This window comes from Branchiostoma lanceolatum, chromosome 3, assembly GCF_035083965.1.
Source record: "Branchiostoma lanceolatum isolate klBraLanc5 chromosome 3, klBraLanc5.hap2, whole genome shotgun sequence".
NCBI lineage: Eukaryota > Metazoa > Chordata > Leptocardii > Amphioxiformes > Branchiostomatidae > Branchiostoma > Branchiostoma lanceolatum.
In genome coordinates, this window is record NC_089724.1 from 14211542 (window position 1) to 14230358 (window position 18817).

At 41.2% G+C, this 18817-nt stretch overlaps 3 protein-coding genes across 3 annotated transcripts; 1 reads left to right on the forward strand and 2 right to left on the reverse strand.

Annotated features, from left to right (window-relative positions):
* The first annotated feature begins 1 nt into the window (after nucleotide 1).
* LOC136430470 (transmembrane protein 45B-like) lies at nucleotides 2-5634 on the forward strand. The gene is made up of 4 exons (XM_066421123.1): nucleotides 2-1158; nucleotides 1693-1909; nucleotides 3363-3751; nucleotides 4754-5634. Exons 2-4 carry the CDS (start codon nucleotides 1699-1701, stop codon nucleotides 4997-4999), a joined length of 846 nt encoding a protein of 281 aa, XP_066277220.1. The 5' UTR covers nucleotides 2-1158; nucleotides 1693-1698; the 3' UTR covers nucleotides 5000-5634.
* Nucleotides 5635-5871: 237 nt separating this feature from the next.
* LOC136430468 (transmembrane protein 45B-like) lies at nucleotides 5872-10484 on the reverse strand. Its single transcript, XM_066421121.1, has 4 exons — nucleotides 9655-10484; nucleotides 8027-8243; nucleotides 7207-7592; nucleotides 5872-7055 (listed from the first exon to the last, which is right to left on the reverse strand). The coding sequence occupies exons 2-4, from the start codon at nucleotides 8235-8237 to the stop codon at nucleotides 6804-6806; spliced, it is 849 nt and encodes a 282-aa protein (XP_066277218.1). The 5' UTR covers nucleotides 8238-8243; nucleotides 9655-10484; the 3' UTR covers nucleotides 5872-6803.
* A 457-nt stretch (nucleotides 10485-10941) lies between these two features.
* LOC136430469 (transmembrane protein 45B-like) lies at nucleotides 10942-17524 on the reverse strand. Its single transcript, XM_066421122.1, has 4 exons — nucleotides 17299-17524; nucleotides 15454-15670; nucleotides 14531-14919; nucleotides 10942-13587 (listed from the first exon to the last, which is right to left on the reverse strand). Exons 2-4 carry the CDS (start codon nucleotides 15662-15664, stop codon nucleotides 13342-13344), a joined length of 846 nt encoding a protein of 281 aa, XP_066277219.1. The 5' UTR covers nucleotides 15665-15670; nucleotides 17299-17524; the 3' UTR covers nucleotides 10942-13341.
* Nucleotides 17525-18817: the final 1293 nt, after the last annotated feature.

Consider the following 18817-nt stretch of genomic DNA (forward strand, 5'->3'; position numbering starts at 1 on the left):
TCAGACGTTTCTAGTGTCCACCTGAGACTTTTTCCTCAGTGAAGGAAATAATGTTTACTTAAGACTTACGGAACATAGCGACAACATTCTTGCATTCTATATAAACAAAACAGAAGAAGTTATGAAAAGCTCTAAATAAACAAAATGTGACTGACAAGATGTTCTATGTTCTTTCCTTCACTGATGAAAAGTGTCAGGTGGACACTTGAAACGCCTGAAAATAAAATGTTATAATCCAGTGGTATAGATTTGACAGTTACAATTCTATTCTTCTTTTCCTGGACCTGGACGACTAATATTTACAAACGTACTGGGTGTGGGTGACTAATAGTATGCAAGTACAGTATTCTTCTTCGTCAGGCCCTTAGGTTCCTGAGCTCCTTTTGGATGGATTTTCATAGTGTTTGATAACCCAGTCATTAGAACAACAGACATCCCATCAGCTAGATAGTTATGGTCGTACAATTTACAGCCGTATCAGTATAGTCTCTACCAGACTAACCGCGTCGGCTATAGAGAGAACATTTGCCGGGGGACTTTGGCCATGGAGGATAACATCCAGGGTTGTAATATTGGACCTATCTCCATAGCCGACCCCCTTCATACAGTTGACTCTATTTGGCCAATTTCTACTCTATTTTCCCAGCGACCCGCAGAGGCTGGTAGAGTCTAGTATCAGTACATGTAGGCCATCACTCAACATTGAATAACTCAAGAACAGAATGAAACGTTGATCATGAAACAAAAGGAAATCTGTGTCATAAGCATAAGTTATGTTTCAACCAAACTGAGAAGATGATAAGATGTAGACTTGGGCTTTAGAGACTGTTAATACTCTACAAACAAAATACACAGAACAACTTGAGCAATGTCTTGTAAGTGGCGTAACTGCCCATTTTCTTATCATTCTGTTGCCTTTTTATTGTCACAACATTTGCTATTGATCACAAGCAATGAGCTCGACATGCGCTAGTCCCGTCAGCAAGTGTGAAGACAGGTCGGCACATCTGTTTATTCGGCCCAAAAGCAACCTGAACACACACCTGTGACGTCACACGCACACCGAGACGCCTGCAAGCAGGCGGTTGGACCAGTCGATTCGAGTGCGCCCTGTCATATACCCACGAGGTCATCCAAGTACACGAAGGACTTCAAAAGGTTAGTAAATGTTAACAAATCTGACGTTATTGCAATACTAGTTTGATATAACTGAACTGTATTGCTCGACAACCGTACATGGTACAATATATCGGGCGACAACTGTTAAAAAAACAATACTATGAGGCTACAATTAGAACGTCAAAATATTATCAACAACAGTACATAAGTTACGAAATAGTAATGTATGGATGAGTGATATGTTCTCGCCTTTAGAATGAGCACAAAGAAATTGACTTGATAATGTAGGATGTAGGGGGATGTAGGAGTTAGACATGACAACATGGAAAATATCGGTCTGTGTACCAGAGAGTGTGAAAATAATGTCGACTCATTGCGAGGTTGAGATTCGGCGACCTTCCGAAGTGGAGGTCAAGAAATTCGGCCGGAGGCCGTTGACAGAGTTACACTGGCTTTATGTTCGATGATTGCATTCTTCCTGTCAGTAGTTTTTGCAGCGTATGATTTTCGACCTAGCTTCCTTAGAGATCTTTGGGTGCCTGACAGTCTTGTTGTATCCTATCTCAATTTCAGGCAATTATGGGGAACTTTATAGGCCACGCCGCCCCAGGCTGCTTCTTTATGTTCTTCGGGCTGTGGTGGACCATCAGGTACTCCGTCATGTGGGCCAGTCGGCTGGGAGGTCGGACGACACGCTCGGCTCACGAGGCGTGCTGCTGCAGTGGGCCTCTGCGCTTCTTGAAGAGGGTTCCGATCGAAGGACTGGTCAAAATGACAATTGCAACAGGAGGTAACGTTGGGTAACCTAAATTCGGGATTTTTCCGATAATGGTTGACTGAAATCAATCTAGCAGAACAATAAACCATCCTTTTTTTCTATTATTCTGTCAGTATCATGTACTATCTTTGCACTAATCATATATATGGTAGATTTTGTCTCTAGTCGTGCTGACACCATAATATTTCAACTTGAAACTACCGTCCGCCGCACGCACAATTACGGTGCTGTCGGACAGGGGGGCACATTAATTCGGGAGAGAAGATTCGTCTTGAATATCTTACCGCTAATCACATTTTATACAGCAGCTATTCGTTCTATCCTTGGCTTGAGGAGAGTGCTATGGATATAGACGTGTCCAAGTAAAAAAAATACACGAAAAAACGGCCGTACCGCACACATCAGGCCAGTTCCGGAACAACCCGTGTGTTGAGTCGGTAGAACTTCACTCAAAGTCGGCCCATCGTCATCATCGGGCAACGTGTAACGTTACATTATTCATGGGAAGTTAGCTGGATGCCGTAGCAATGGTAATACTACTATGTCCATGTGTTCCTTGTTGTGTTAGGAGCAAACTTTGAGGAAAACATCTTCCTCAGTCCACTATCACACGCAGCATTTAGACAAAAAGTGTTCCTCACAAACCTTTGTCGTCTGCTTGACAACAGGATTCTGGTTAACAATATGGCGGCGGGAAAATACACGTGCCGTAGGTTGTAGCAACAGAGAGGAGTTTTGATGATTGATCACACTTAGAATCCAGTTGCAGGTTAGCAAAAGAGATTGTAATAAGTTGTCTTATAAATAATTGTGTTTAGCAGGCAGGAGATGTGACATTTGTCTTATAAACCAGCGAACAACCGTGCTGGGTGATTCTCCCACGAAGCCCCCAGACTCTGTCAATAAGGGACGGAGAGTTTTTGACGTCGCCAACTTCTAATGCATGGTTATCGAAGCTTTTCAGCCAGTGTTCTGAATACGTTAGTCTATCTGCTTTGCATTGCTGGCGTTATAACTGATTTTGCATCTAGCACATATCCCTAAATACCCCGTTTTCGAAAAATCCCGACTTTAAGTACCCCACGAATTTAGGTTACCCAACGTTACGTATAGCTCACTTGTTGTGTTCCACGTCCCCCTATATGGAAGCAAGGAGGATCATCAGATTAAACCTCCTTGATGGAAAGAAACATGCAAGGTTCTCTGTCTGTTTCTTTGCTACCACCAAACAGATGTAAAGTCCCGGCTCATTCTCAGTGTTTTATGCTTTTGCAACATCCAGCAGGACCTTCTAGTAGTGCACTTTTTAAATGATTCGCATCCACGTCGTTAAAATAACGAACTAAATGTTAAGTTCGAGAGTAAGCCCGATGCTACGTTGCCGAAATATAGATAGCGCGGAATAAGAAATATGAATAACAAGTGGGACTGGAATGGGTCTTACTATACTTTTTGATTATTGCAGGAATCATCTTTGAGCAGCTGGTGGCCCACTGGATACTGATTGATCCGAAGACTGGACACTTCCACATCCTGGGGAACTGGCAACACACCACCATGTACGCTTTCTTCCTCCTGAATGGCTTCTGTGACGTGTTGATCGCTCTAAAAGCGCCTTTACCGAGTGGCATAGACTTTGCCACCCTGTCACTGGCCGTCTCGGTGGAAGGGCTGTTGTTCTTCTACCATCTACATGGCCGTACTGATCTAGACGTACACGTGCATCAACTGTTGATCCTGGCTATCGCCCCAAGTGTGGCCGTGACTGGGCTGGAGGCCTGGAACCCTCGGACAGTGCACCTACCCATGCTCAGAGCGGCACTAGCAATGCTGCAGGGGACCTGGCTGTGGCAGGTTAGAATGAATCTCCACTGAGCAGATCTTTCGGTTGGCAAGACAGCATCCAATATCAAAATTGAGGGATGGATACATTGAATCATATCTGTTAACATTAAACTAAAAAAGCTACTGGTACATGGTGAATACTGAACTATAGAGACCTAGATATGCATCCTTTCTTGTCATGGACGCACACCAAAACAAGGTACATTTTTGTATTTATACGATTTACGAAGACGCGTACCAGTCTAGTGCAATAACTTCCAGACCATGGACACTCACGGTTTCGTCCCATGTATACTGTCTTGCCAACCGAAAGATCTGCTTAGAGATTCGGTCAGAGTGTCTCAATTATCCATCTTTATGTAGTTTGTCAGTTCATAACTCTTTCATCTGTATTCAATTCTATCAACATTGCAGACAATGCACAACACAAGGCATGCTTGAATGGCATTGATCTTGCAATTACGATTCATTACACCTTTATAAAAATGGACGTGACAAGTATCCTATTATTACATCTCTACCATCTGGTTTTGCACGTGGATCGCCGGATGAAGGACAGCGTTCCGAACTCATTTTGTTCTGGCTGTAAGGATGGACATGGTACGGTTTCCTACAGTGTATGCGCTGCTGTAGCTGTTGATCTGGGCGGAGGGACAAGGTCATGTAATCCTGCAACATAAACTGTCTTCACAGGGTTATGAAATCAACGTATGATTGAATCAAGCAAAGAAATTGAAAATCTATCAAAGTCAACTCGGTTTCAAAATTTGGAACATTAGTTACCTATGCATCATAAATGGGCGCCCTGCATACATTTGCTAGAACTGCGGTTGCGTGATAGTAACTTGAAAGTTGCAATGGTCATGAAAGGTATGAATCCCGAAAGATTTGAACTGACATAGCTCTCTTTAAACTCATAACAGATTACAATTTTCTATCTGATATAAGATAAGATCCGATTAGATAAGATAAGATAATCTAAGATAATAATATAGACTTCTGTTTCTGCAGGCCGGGTTCATCTTGTATCCTCCCTTCCCTGGCCATGAGTGGGACCTGGAAAACCATGAGAACATGATGTTTGTCTCCATGGCTTTCTGTTGGCACATCCTGGGCATCCTGCTCTTCATGTGTGTTGTGTACACAGTAGTTTATCACATCTACCAAGCCAAGGAGAAACAGCTAGGTACGGACCTGGAGCTGGGACCGCTGTCTTCACACATGCTGCAGACACACTCGGACTCAGATCTGGACTAGCAAACGTGTCTCCAATCTCTATGACTTCAGATATCAAATGTTAAACATTTTGCCCGAGATGCGAGGATGAAAAACTGTTGGAACCAGTTGAATAGGCTTTCTGAGAATTTTTATAACAGATCTGAAGAATGCGTAGAACGAACGGACACGAACTTTCACCCTGTTATGTGCCACGGTTTATATATAGCAAGCGACAAGAATTGAGCCAGCGGTCACTACGGAGGCTGGTGCTCGGGCTACCTTTGTTATACCGTGTATGTGTATGTGTATGGATACCACTCTATGGTATAACATCTTATACAATTCCACCAGGGTACATAATTCCGCCACCCTGAAATAACACGTCTAAACAGATCTCCAACCTATGGTTCCCCAGTATAATGCACTCCTGTATATCTGAAAACAGTGCGTTTGAGAGATCTCTAGTACAGCAGCAGGTATGCACAGTTCAAAGTGGAGGATTTATGTAACTGGGCGGATTAATGTAGACTAGATAGATCTATTAGGACTTAAATCATGTATGCTTTGTAGTTGTTATATTTTGTCTGACCCTTACCTTTTCCCTCGTGACCTCAATGAAAAGCGGCCTGCAGGACGATTTGAGCTTCTCATGAATAAAGAAAGGTTCAATCAAACATGTTTGAGTCATATGGTTTACCACAGAAAGTTGATAAAAGCTCTTCATGTTTGAAAAAAAGTCTTCACATACACGTACAGTGTGAATTGTGTCGACCAAATGTTGAAATCAGGTTATTGATATTAGCAGTTTGCTTGACCTTAGCGGAAAACAATGTCTCTGCTCTGAGTATCCAGCTTTCTCCTATGTTTCCTATCTTCATGAAGTTGATAAACAAAAGCAACAAAAAGGAAAGCACAGTAGCAACTTAACTTTTAATAATAAAAACAATAATGATATGTGGAACATGAAGTACATTTTGTTTTTAGAATGTTCACTAGCACTATACACAGACATGCGTTTCTTGCCCTAAACCTGAAATGTGCACATTTAACAAAAGGCAAAATGTTCTCGTATATCATTTCATCTAGGAAGCCCCGATGTAATTGAAAAAGCCTGTAAATTAAATCTGTCTTCGTAGTTTACATGTTTTGAAAAGCGGGAAGAGACTTTGGAATATAGCATATTTTGTCTGTAGTGTCGTAATGCATTTAGCCCATGCTGGGCATGAATAAGCAATAAAGTTCATTGTCATTTGATGACTTTGTTATAAATTTGATAACAATCACACTTGATGAATATTTCTTGAAGCTAGAGCATCAATAACCATCAAATATGTACAATAAACTGAGCACCAAACATCACAATTCGCACACCAATACATTATCTATTGAGAAACTATCCAGTCTTTGGTTAACGATACACAATACTAGTTTTGTCGTATTGTCAAATACGGCAACCTATTCAAGAATAGATACATGGAATGTGATTCATTAGCAAGGAGTTTTTACCACTAACCCTGTCGCTGTCACATCCTCCTGCCAGTGTATAGCCTATCAACTCCATATTTGATATCATATGGATCCCTAGATTTCTCAGAAATGCCCATTGGGCATGACTGTGTGTACAACTAAGTATGTACAAGACAGTGTTTGGTGAAGTATTACTTGAAAAAGCCACTTCCAACGGCTACGACAAATGGGTGTCTGTCTCTACTTTCCACTAAGGATCTTCTACTGTACTAATACATCTAGTGCATCTAATAGCTATAAAGGTTCCTCTTTGTTTAGCGTTGCAGCTTTCTAGCACTTGTTGATAGAGAAACTGAACATGGTGGAAGCACTTGTGTTAGTCCAGATCTGAGTCTGACTCTGTCTGCAGCATGTGTGAAGACAGCGGCTGCACCTCCAGGTTTAAAACTCTCCGTTTCTCCTTGGCTTGCAATTGGTAGATGTGATACACTACTGTGTACACGACACTCATGAAGAGCAGGATGCCCAGGATGTGCCAACAGAAAGCCATGGAGACAAACATCACGTTCTCTTTGCTCTCTTGGTCCCACTCATGGCCAGGAACGATAGGATACAGGATCAACCCAACCTGTAGAAACAGATACAACACATGAGCATCGGCTTCAGAGACAGCACGTTCATAATATCAGTCACTTCCCCGAGGGTTACGTGACGTACAACAAGAATGCATGACAGAAAAGTAATGATTCATTGATCTACAAAATACATGGACATCTGACCTGCCAGAACCAGGTGCCCTGGAGAGTAAGTGCTGCCCGTAACATGGGTAGTACAATAGTGTCAGGCTTCCAGGCTTCCAGCCCGCTCACCGCCGCACACAGACCGGCAGCCAGCACCAACAGCTTGTGAAGGCGGACGTCCAGGTCATTGCGGCCGTGCAGGTGATAGAAGAACAGCAGTCCTTCAACTGCGTACGCCATAGACAAGGAGACGTAGTCTATTCCGGTTGGCACGGGCGCTCTCAGGGCAATCAAGATATCACAGATGCCATTGAGGGCAAAGAACGAATACATGGTGATGTGTTGCCAGATAACCAACTGGTGGAACTGGTGAGTTACCGGGTCAATGAGTATCCAGTGTGCCACGAGCTGCTCCTCTACTATTCCTGCAACACAAGATCAACTGTACGTTTATATCATTTCCTAAAGACAGATCCACCGCTTGTATACACTAAGCACCGGCTTCCATGTATTGCATGATGATTCATTAAGTACGTATAAAGAGCGGTAGAAATTCCTCACAATATCTACATCGCGGTAGCATATTTAACAGCTACCACTCGGTGATGCGATGTTGAGAGACCCTTTTTTTAGTTTTATCTAATCGGAACGTCTGTGCTCAGCGCAGCCCTAAGAGTAACCTACGGCTGCAGTGAGAAATGTATGTCAAATCATTGTGCTAATGCTGAAATCATCTCATCATCTATAATTGTTTTTTTCTTATCTTGTCTTTTGGGCAATCAAGTTGATAGGTCAACAACGTGCTGTAACGGTTGTAGTTTCGACACATATTACCTACAAATGGACACGTTTTTAATACCTGTTATTCCAAACATAGTTTTGCACAGTCCTTCCACGGGGACCCTTTTTAAGAAACGACTTGGGGCATTGTTGCAGCAGACTGTAGCAGCAGAGCTTGTGTTCCGGCCTCCCAGCCGACTGGCCCACATGACGGAGTACCGGATGGTCCACCACAGCCCAAAGAAAAGGAAGAGGCTGCCTGGAATAGCATGACCTGTAAGATTCCCCATGGGCGCCTGAAATCATAATGACAAACAAGAGTTCCACGACCTCATACCTTCGCCAAATGATTTAAACCGTTATGACTGATGTATGATCAGTATTTCTCATTGATTATGAAAATAAGGTCATTTGTATAAGTCATCAGTTGATTATCTTCTCCGCCCAAAGTTGTCCAAAATATGACAGTCTTATCTCAACGAATGATATTCTAGCATTTCATGAGGTCCTCATTAGCATTTTTTACATTCAATGATGTCCACATTCACATAACTTCCAAATGCCGCAAGTATGAAATTACAGTCACTTATCAGTATGGACATATAGTTATTTCTCAGTAATTATGCAAATTAGGTCCTCATTTGAATATTTTTTAATCCATCAACATTCCTCTCTTCCTCAGTTACAAATGTCACGTTTGAATAGTCCAGTCATGGGAAGCGTTTTTTTAAAAATAGCCCTCGTTAATTATGCAAATTAGAGTCTGCTTTGCATAATTACCATTAAATTATACAACGCATGTACATATGAAAATTCAGGATGATTCGTCAACCCCATCTTGAACTATATTTTCACATTAATCATACAAATTAGGTCTTCATTTGCATAATTGATACCTATCAATGTTTCTATCTTTATCAGTTACATACTAGTATGTAACATGTTTGAAAGTCCTATCATGAAATGCAGCAGACGTGAAACTTAAATTAATTATTATTATTAAGCTCATTAATTATGCAAATTAGATACTGATTTGCACAATTCGTATCTAATTATGTAAATCATCACTCAAGCTATCTGTACACCAAATATTATGACCATCCGTCATCTGCTTCTAGAGTTATTCCCTTTCAAATTCTCAAATAAAGTTCCCAAAAAAAGCCGCTAGGGGTCCAAATTCCTTCCAAAGAGCTATCTACCACTCAAGAATCACGACCACAGCATGTCCAGAACATGAGATATCAAAACAGGACATTCCGCTGCGGTACTTTAGAAAGTCGCTAGGGGGCCCCAAATCTAATGATTTCCAGGTCTCATCAAGACCTACCCACATACCAAATATCAAGACAATCCATCCAGGCCTTCTTGACTTATATGTCTTCTACATCCGGTCCATCCAGACATAAATAAATACATACATACAAACGCTACAGAAAATATAACCTTCTTTGCGAAGGTAATTAAAGTCAACCTGGACCCGCTTACGTACGTCGTGAAACGAAGCTGTCAGCTTTAATTGTGTTGGATGCATTAGAAGGAAAATCAAGCCTTGTTTATGTTCAATACTGATAAAAAGCACGCAGTCGTAGTCTCTCCTCAAGCAGTGGCAGAAACATTGTTCACTCTTAGCACCTGTACTGAGCAGTGCCCACATTTGCCTTCAACTACACTTGACTACGTATGAAAAATGGAGAAAAGGGGACTTACTAAGAGGCTATCGCCTTGGCGAATATATGGTAGTTCAATCGGAGTCTCCAACTGCCCAAAAATCCACTGATCTTACATGCAGGACAACCTACAGTAGTTAAGTCGGAATCGTGTCCTTACAACTGCGTAGCATGGAATGTCGTTGGCACAAGTACTGTTTACACAATGTAACTCGACTACGTTTGCCGATGAACCTGTACCCAGCCTATTGTTCGTGATGCAATGGATCCTACCGCCAAGTTGGGCTAAGCTTTGGGTCACCAGTTTCTTCCACGGCTATAGTCTTGGTTTCCTTGACTCCGTGAAACTTCTCAGTCCTCGCCTGGCTAATCTAAGGTAGTGACTCAGGTTATTGAGCAAAACATAGAACAAAACGGCCTTGCAGTAAACACTGAATTGTGCCGAATTTTACAATCTTTACCTCATACGATAAAAACTTCGGAATAAATCATTAAGTCTACACCGGTGTTTTTCCCTACTTGAAACAGCCCTAAGAGCTAAAATGCCTTTGCTGTGGGGTGCTGAGGAAAAACTTCATCGGGGGCATGTTGGCGCTGTAGGTCTGGCAAGCATTGGTTCCAGGTTAGTTGTGTGGTACAACAGACTTTGGCTCATGACATAGTACAGTGTAAGAGGATACCATTGCATGCAACGATACGTAATATTAAACAGTTTCTTATTTTCTTTACGAAACCTCTCGTGCTTCTTCTCCGTGTCACGCTGACACACAAGTTATTCAATTAATTGTTCCTACGGAAGGACTACTCAAAAGTTAACTTTTGAAAGATTTCTGCAAACATCAAACACGTGTGTCGTGCTGAAATTTGATGGAAGAATTGTACTCTGGCAAAAAAGAAAGCTGGCCCTACTTCATGTTACATATGTTGAATGATTCAAAATGTTTTCCTTCACATGTATATGTTCCATTTTAGGCATGCTTTGAATCAAATAAACCTCAAAATTCAACTAGAGTTCTACGACTCCATGACTTCGCCAAATGATGTTAACATTTTCAAGTGACATATGATGTTTAGCATTGGTTATGAAAATAAGGTCCTCATTTGCATAAAATTTATCAGTTGATCATATTCTCTAGTAATCTCTACCCAAATAACAAAAGTTGTTCAAAGCATAGGTCTTATCTAGGCAAAGAAGTCTATTGTAGCATTTCCTGTAAAGTATGTAAATGAGGCCTTCATTTGCATGATTAATGTCCGGTAATGTCCACATTTACTTAACTTCCAAATGTTGCAAGAATAAAATCACTTCAACCAGAAAACCATGAAATAAAATTTCAAGCAGCATTTATTAATAGAATATTTAATCTTATTCCAATAAGCTATTTAAGAAGACTGCACATCAGGGGGTCATTATTTTATATAAATTAACATTCACACAAACAAAAAATAATGCACTGATAAGAGGTATTGACATTGTCTTGAGTCTACTTGTATCACACTATATGATTCTATTTGAGCCTGTATTAAGAAATTTCTCATGAAACATAGATGGCTCTGCCCCTGATGCATCGTCAAAAACGAGAACTTCAAGGAAAACAGGTACATGTACTCTGTTATCAATTTCATTCCTTTGGTAATGTCTATATATTACATCTGATACCAAGTCTTAATTCAATTCTTCATTGCAAAAAATTAAAAGCAATTAGATATCATATCACACTTCTAAATGTAAATGAGAAACTATAAGACATGAACAAAAGATACATAATACAGTACTAAAAAAAGTACTTAAAATGACATTATTAATCATGACCTACAAATGCTTAAAAAGGCACCGTCAATTTTAACCTATAATAGACAGCTAGGGTCAAATTGAGACAACATTGCATTAATTGTAAAATCACACTTCCAACATAATTACACAGATTCATTGAGAAACCATAAAACAAGAAAGAAACACAACATTACCAAGCAATACAAGGAAGGACACTATAACACAAGAATGACACGTAATATTATTAACCAACACATTGTACATTGTACAATCTTTGCATATCATTCATATATGCATGTACCTACAGTACCAATCATGCTAGAATAAAAGGATGAAGAACTTTATATACATGTATAAGGCACTTGCCAGTGGCATTATCATAGTACACAGGCTCGTTTGCGTAATGAGTTATTTACGCAGTTCTGAGTTTTGGTGAAGCCTGCCAAGGTAGCCTCCTGTTATTGTGGTTGAGACCGGGCGTTGTTGTCTGTTCATGGGCGAAGAGCAGCAAAATCAATTGCACAGTGCCTGTACATTGATGCTTATGTTAAAATTCACATACCTGATTTGAACCAACAATGTCAAGCTATCTAAGATTAAGTGTTGACAAACTTTGGTAGTCCAATAAAAATATGTACCGATCTTTCAAAGTGGTTGAAGAGTGCTATCTGAATAGGTACTGCAGTTTTTGTCACCTAACCACTTTTTCAAGACTATATTTTCTTCTCTAATAACACACTAAAAGCTGTGTACCACTCTTCTCTGATTTCTGATGACAGGTTTGATATATTCTAACACTGCAACTTCAGTTAGAGGAAAAAGGCATCTTGACTTAAGTAACACTTAACAATTGTGATACCATCATGAATATTTACTGCATGATTGTAACAATGAAACAATGATTGTCAACACAACTTTCCCCTGGAAAAAACTACAACATCTTTAGATGTCTCTTTTCTACTGTACAATGCACAGAAAAAGAGTTTTTGATATGATTAATGTGGAATCTTGTTAAGGCACATTTATATTCTACACGACTCTCCTGTTCATAATTTCTCTGGTATCAACTGCTTACTCTCCCCCAAAATTAATATGATTAATTAAACAACAACAATCAGTCAAAGTTTCTACATGTAAGATAATGTAACACATTAGAATGTTTCAAAACACTCAAATCTCTAAAAATGCATTCAAGTAAACATTAATTTCTTCTCCATTTTTTTGGTTGTAAGAGATAAGAAGCTGAAAATCATCAACAGCAGATTCTGTTATTGTAAGAGTTTTCCTTTAGACTCATGTCATGATCATGATCTTTAAAGGATTCAACAAAAAAGAACAAGAAGTTTCAACACACTCAGATCTTTGCTCATTCAAGTAAACTTTTTCTTAGAATTTCTCTTTCATTTTTTTAGTTGTAAGAGGTAAAAAAGCTGAAAACCACCAATATCAGTTTACTGATTCGATTAAATGAATGACCTCCTCTGGGCTCCCCAAAACTGATGCATGAGTGAGGAAAAAAAGTTGCCTTCATTGTAAAATCTAAGTGGTCAGGAAGGTTCAACAGACATTTGAACATACAAAAAATGGCAGGGCTACAAAAAGGGCCGGAAAAACATTTTTCAGCTTAGTATAATAAACATGGAAAAAAAATATGACAGGAAAAGAGCATTCTACAAATTCAGAATCTCTTTTCCAATATTTTTTTGCAAGTCGTGTCATGTATTGCCTAGTTTTGCAGTATGGTCGCAAACTTTTTTGGGGGAAGCAGACAAAAATTGGTGAGCATACAGATGTCATCCACATATTCCAGTCAGTGTATGTGGCCTTCCCATAACAACAGATATGTGGAATGTATGAAGCAGTTTTAGCAACTAATTCTATCACACTGTCTGATCCTTCTTACAGAATTTTTCATATTGGTCATCTGACATTGACAGATTGGAGACACGTTTGTTAGTCCAGATCTGAGTCCGAGTGTGTCTGCAGCATGTGTGAAGACAGCGGTCCCAGCTCCAGGTCCGTACCTAGCTGTTTCTCCTTGGCTTGGTAGATGTGATACACTACTGTGTACACAACACTCATGAAGAGCAGGATGCCCAGGATGTGCCAACAGAAGGCCATGGAGACAAACATCATGTTCTCATGGCTGTCCTGGTCCCACTCATGGCCAGGGAAGGGAGGATACAAGATAAACCCAACCTGCAGAAACAGATATACAATTACAATATATCAGCTTTTACAGGATGTATATACAGCTATGTCAGGGTTTGAAATTCTTTTTACTACATACCTACACTTGAGCAGGTCAAATTTCAAGTTACCTGCACAATCTAGCCACCCTACATACATGCTACCATCTAGCCACACTACAATCTAGCTAGCTACACTACAATCTAGCCATACTACAATCTAGCAACACTACAATGTAGCAAGACTACAATATAGCAACACTACAATCTAGCAACACCACAATCTAGCAACACCACAATCTAGCCATACTACAATCTAACCACAATACAGTCTAGCCAAAATACAATCTAGCCACCCAATAATCTACACTACAATTTTGCTATAGTTCAATTTTTTACCCTATAATCTAGCTAGGCGTAGTATAAGTGAGCCACACTACAATCTAGCTGCAGTTCAAGCTAGCTGCACTACAAGTTAGCCACACTACAAGCTAGTGGCACTACAGCTATCCCCACTACAACTTATGACCTAGCCATACTACAAGTTAGACAAACTACAAGCCAGCCCCATTACAAGCTAGCCGCACTACAAGCTAGCCGCACTACAAGCCAGCCGCAATACAAGCCAGCCGCACTACAAGCTAGCCGCACTACAAGCTAGCCGCACCACAAGCTAGCCACACCACAAGCCAGCCGCATTACAAGCTAGCCGCACCACAAGCTAGCCACACCACAAGCTAGCCGCACCACAAGCTAGCCGCACTACAAGCCAGCCGCACTACAAGCCAGCCGCATTACGAGCGAGCCACACCACAAGCTAGCCCCATTAGAAGCTAGCCGCACTACAAGCCAGCGGCACTACAAGCCCGCCGCACTACAAGCCAGCCGCACTACAAGCCAGCCGCACTACAAGCTAGCCGCATTACGAGCGAGCCACACTAGCCACATCTCACCTGCCAGAACCATGTCCCCTGTAGCAGCGTGAATGCTGTTCTGATCATGGGCAGCAGTAAGGTTTCTGGGCTCCATGCCTCCAGGCTGCTCACGAACACACTTGGGGCTACGGCCAGCAGCAGCAACTTGTGGAGACGGACGTCCAGGTCGGCACGGCCGTGGAGGTGGTAGAAGAACAGCATCCCTTCCACTGCCAAGGCCAAGGACATAGAGAGGTGGTCTATCCCGCTCGGCACAGGCGCCTTTAAGGCGATCAGAACGTCGCAGAAGCCGTTGAGGGCGAAGAAAAGGTACATGGTGGTGTGTTGCCAGTTGCCCAGGAGGTGGAACTGACCAGTGATTGGATCGATCAGTGTCCAGTGGGCGGCGATCTGCTCACATAACAGCCCTGCAACAGTCATGTTGGTCATAAAGAAGGAACAAAAGCCTCCTACTCTATAGTCTTTTAAAACTTACAGTCCTTCTATTATTAATCTCAGGGAAAATTTAGAACAAATGTTGAAAAGAGGAATAACCTTTAATGCATGGCCTTATTATTTTCCAAATTTGGAAAGAAGACTATGAACAGAATATATGTTTCTACCATACCACATTCCCTAGCACTATTTAAGGAGTACAAATGTGATGTCATAATATAAAGTAAAGTCATTGTGCCATACTAATGCATCTAAAACCTGGGACTTCTTTACAATACAAATCAGCTTTATTTTGGCCCGGACTACCGGACGAGTTGAATACATTATCTGCTGGTCATCTTTTAGCTGCAAATAAACCCTTGAAATCTGGTAATGACAGAAAGAAGCTATCATAAAATTATGGACACATCAGGCAAAATTGTGTTCTGCTTTTGGTGCCCCAAAATTGTACAATAACATTGAATAAGTGAACAACTGCAGATGCATAACTGATACATTTTTGGTACCTGCTAATGCGAATATGATCTTGCACAGTCCTTCCACCGGAACCCTGCTCAGGAAGCGGCACACCAGCGGAGCGTTCTTGCAGCACACCGTGGAGCTAGACTTCCGGCCTCCCATCCGACTGGCCCACCTGACGGAGTACCTGATGGTCCACCAAATTGCGAACAACAAGAAGAAGCTGCCTGGTGCAGCATGACCCACTAAATTACCCATGGTTGTCTGGGGGGAAATAGAGAAGGTTGGCACAGATAAGTTTGGTCACTAAATCATTGTAGAGGCACTAAATGTAAGATCACCTAATTTCTCACTATAAACTACAAGGACACTGATGTCTATGAGTCGTAGACATCAGTATCCTTGTAGTTTAAGTGTTTGACTCAGAATTGAGGTAATGGGTTTATTTTGAAGTCCCAGAATATTTTTTGCCCCTAGTGAAAGGAATGGAAAGTAATGAACATGTGACGTCAAGTCTCATAATTCAGTCAGGTACCCAGAGACCATCAGTTTAATATCTAGAGTTCCACAACCTCATACCTTGGCCAAATGATGTTAACCTTTTTAACACAGGTATTCTATAAGTTTTCATTTATTATGCAAATAAGGTCCCAAGAAATTACATCAATTGGTGATCCTTTCTACCCAAATAGTTCACAAGTTGCCGAAAGTATGAAAGTCTTTCCTAGAACAAGTCAGGAATGGAACTGCCTACTAGTACCTGCCAGCTTAGTGACATCAAGCTCAGTCAATCAGTTCAAGGCGGGGTTGGCCCAGCACATGGGCCTCCCCACCCCCAGTAGTTGCATATAAATTCATAATAGCTAAGGCGGACATCACAGTACTTTTTTATTTTTATTCTGTTCATGTTGTTGTTTCTCTTGTTACCGTTAGCGTTAGTTAAGCTTTAATTTTTGCACTTTTTGTGGAGCACCACCACCACCACCACCGGCCGCCTTAGGCGTGCACCCTGGGCATGATACCCACACCGTTTTTTCCCCTTACCCCACCCAGTAATATATATAGAGATATAGATATAGAAAGTCACAGTGTTACGGTCTCTGTTACCTAAGCAAACAATTCTATTGCAGCATTTTCTCATTGATTATACAGAGTTAGCCTTGATTTGCTTGATTCATGTCTAATGACGTTCACTTAAGCTTCTAGTTTACTTCCAAATGCCTTATGTATGAAATTCCCGTTATTGAGCACTAGTGGCACATTGGGCAGCAACTTTCATTGCTGTTTCAGTAGCAGAGTAGTCATGTATTTTTACAGTAACATGCTTGAGGTGTGAGACCGTGCACTTAGCTATCTACTTCTTAGTTTCTGACTGGCTGTCCGTTAAGCCACCAGTGTTTCCATTTAACGTTATCAATATCTAACGTTATATTTAACCTCCTTGCATTATGTGACTGTTTGAAAAATCAAGATCATATTGTATTACTTTGGGTGGCTTACTAGTACTCCTCTGGCATATCATTTTATCTATTTGGCCAATGTCTACTATTTTTCCAGAAATCTATGGAGTCTGGTAGAGAGTATAGACTAGACTAGTATTATGCTAGACCTGTTCCGGTGGGGGGGGGGGGGGTATTCTGTTTCAGACTCATTAGACCGTAACAATGGGGTCAACCGCACTAATTAACTTAATCACTTAATTTAACGGAACCATGATTGGAAGACCACTAGATTCTAGAAGATTCTGGAGGAGACCCGACCTCCCCATGATCGCATCAGCTGATAAAGTCAAAATTGACCGTAAGGCCAAGGGCGCAAGTTCTCCGATCCCCATTCATAAATCTCTGATTGTTTCATAAATAACGTTTCAGGACGATAGAAATTTTGCTCACCTTTTGGTTGCTCACCAGGTCACGATCTCCTTTCCATACGCCACAAAATCAGTTCAAGTTTTCCTACCTATCTAAATATAAATCAGTGAGTGCGCGTAGAACTGCACGTAAGCACTAGCTTAGATCCTAGTAACTATTTAACGTCACACCTGGAGACACACCTTTACGTGTGTAGCAGCCCGTGTGTACGTACCGCCTGGCACCCGCACGACCCGGAAGTACTAACTTTTACCATGTGACCGGGATATTACATTGGAAGTCAGAGGGGTGGTTACTACTTCTTTGACTATTAAAACCTTGTCTTCTTTGCATTGTGGAGAGTTTTTCAGCCGTGTCCATTTATATTTTTAAGAAGAAAAGCTCTAAAATAATCTTAGTTTTCACATGCTTGTCGAAGTTCGTAAACGATGGGAAACAATTTTGTATGTAATATATGGAAAACTGGGTTATACTCATAGCTTTTCAGTAGGTATCTTTGACATGTTTGATAATAGATTGGGCAAACGGCCCGTTTATAAAACATTGACATTCCAAAAAGTCAAGCGGAACTCCGTATGAAAACTACCTTCGATCGTTTTTTTGCAATACAAAGACCTGAGTGACGTAATGTGTGTGTAAACATATGCATGTATCAAAAGTAGTAAACACTTTCTGTATTAAACCATATTTGCGGTATGTCTTACCACAACGACTGGCATCGCTTCAGAGTAGCCTGGGTGCCATCCTATTTCTACCGGGGCTCCTACACTCGCTACCCTAAAAAAAAGCCTGGGTGCCATCCTATTTCTACCGGGGCTCCTACACAGTCGCTACCCTAAAAAAATATTTGTAGGGTAGCGAGTGTAGGAGCCCCGGTAGAAATAGGATGGCACCCAGGCTAGCTTCAGAGTTGATCTGTGGCGGCAAATACCAGAAATGCTTGCAACAGGTCTTTTGTGATGCCGTTTGTAGAGCTGCGCTACGTAACCACTTTTGACAGCACTACTAGTTTACCGCAAGTATAACACCTGGGCCCTACATGGCCAAGAACCGCTAGACTGAGAGGAAAGCCTGGAGTCTGACAAGGGAGGGGTTCTTCCAAAGGAGCGATAACACCCTGGAATGATGATGATGATGACAGTACAGTTGTCAAAAGTGGCTATGTAGCAATGCCTGACTGAATTGCGTAAGAAACCAACTGTTGTAAAAAGAAGATGCTAAAAGATGTGTAAGGCATCACGTGTGCTCTGCAGAGTAGTGAAGTAGGCATTGATTTTCGGACCCTTTCTTATGTGGATTTCTTTTTATGCCACTTCTAACGTTACATTCTCGTCAGTTATCAATAGTACATTCTTCATAGCCGCAAGTTGTCCGCTGGGGAACTGTGCTCGTCGGACTAAGTGCTCAAATCTCACTATTAGTATAGTGCATGCCTTTCTACTTCACTGCGCTAGATCCTTACATCTGCTTGGGAATTAGAACAGCCATGTATTCTTATCTTTACAACCTTTCAGTCCGATGATTGGGTCGCTTGAGGTCC

Bases quoted from the DNA above. Each gene is read 5' to 3' on its own strand.
- LOC136430470 (XM_066421123.1), top strand. From the start codon at position 1,699: ATGGGGAACTTTATAGGCCACGCCGCCCCAGGCTGCTTCTTTATGTTC. The intron at 1,910-3,362 runs GTAACGTTGGGT...TGATTATTGCAG, and splicing joins AATGACAATTGCAACAGGAG to GAATCATCTTTGAGCAGCTG. The intron at 3,752-4,753 runs GTTAGAATGAAT...CTGTTTCTGCAG, and splicing joins AGGGGACCTGGCTGTGGCAG to GCCGGGTTCATCTTGTATCC.
- LOC136430468 (XM_066421121.1), bottom strand. From the start codon at position 8,237: ATGGGGAATCTTACAGGTCATGCTATTCCAGGCAGCCTCTTCCTTTTC. The intron at 7,593-8,026 runs GTATTAAAAACG...CTTGTGTTGCAG, and splicing joins AACTATGTTTGGAATAACAG to GAATAGTAGAGGAGCAGCTC. The intron at 7,056-7,206 runs GTCAGATGTCCA...CTGTTTCTACAG, and splicing joins AGGGCACCTGGTTCTGGCAG to GTTGGGTTGATCCTGTATCC.
- LOC136430469 (XM_066421122.1), bottom strand. From the start codon at position 15,664: ATGGGTAATTTAGTGGGTCATGCTGCACCAGGCAGCTTCTTCTTGTTG. The intron at 14,920-15,453 runs GTACCAAAAATG...TGACTGTTGCAG, and splicing joins GATCATATTCGCATTAGCAG to GGCTGTTATGTGAGCAGATC. The intron at 13,588-14,530 runs GTGAGATGTGGC...CTGTTTCTGCAG, and splicing joins AGGGGACATGGTTCTGGCAG to GTTGGGTTTATCTTGTATCC.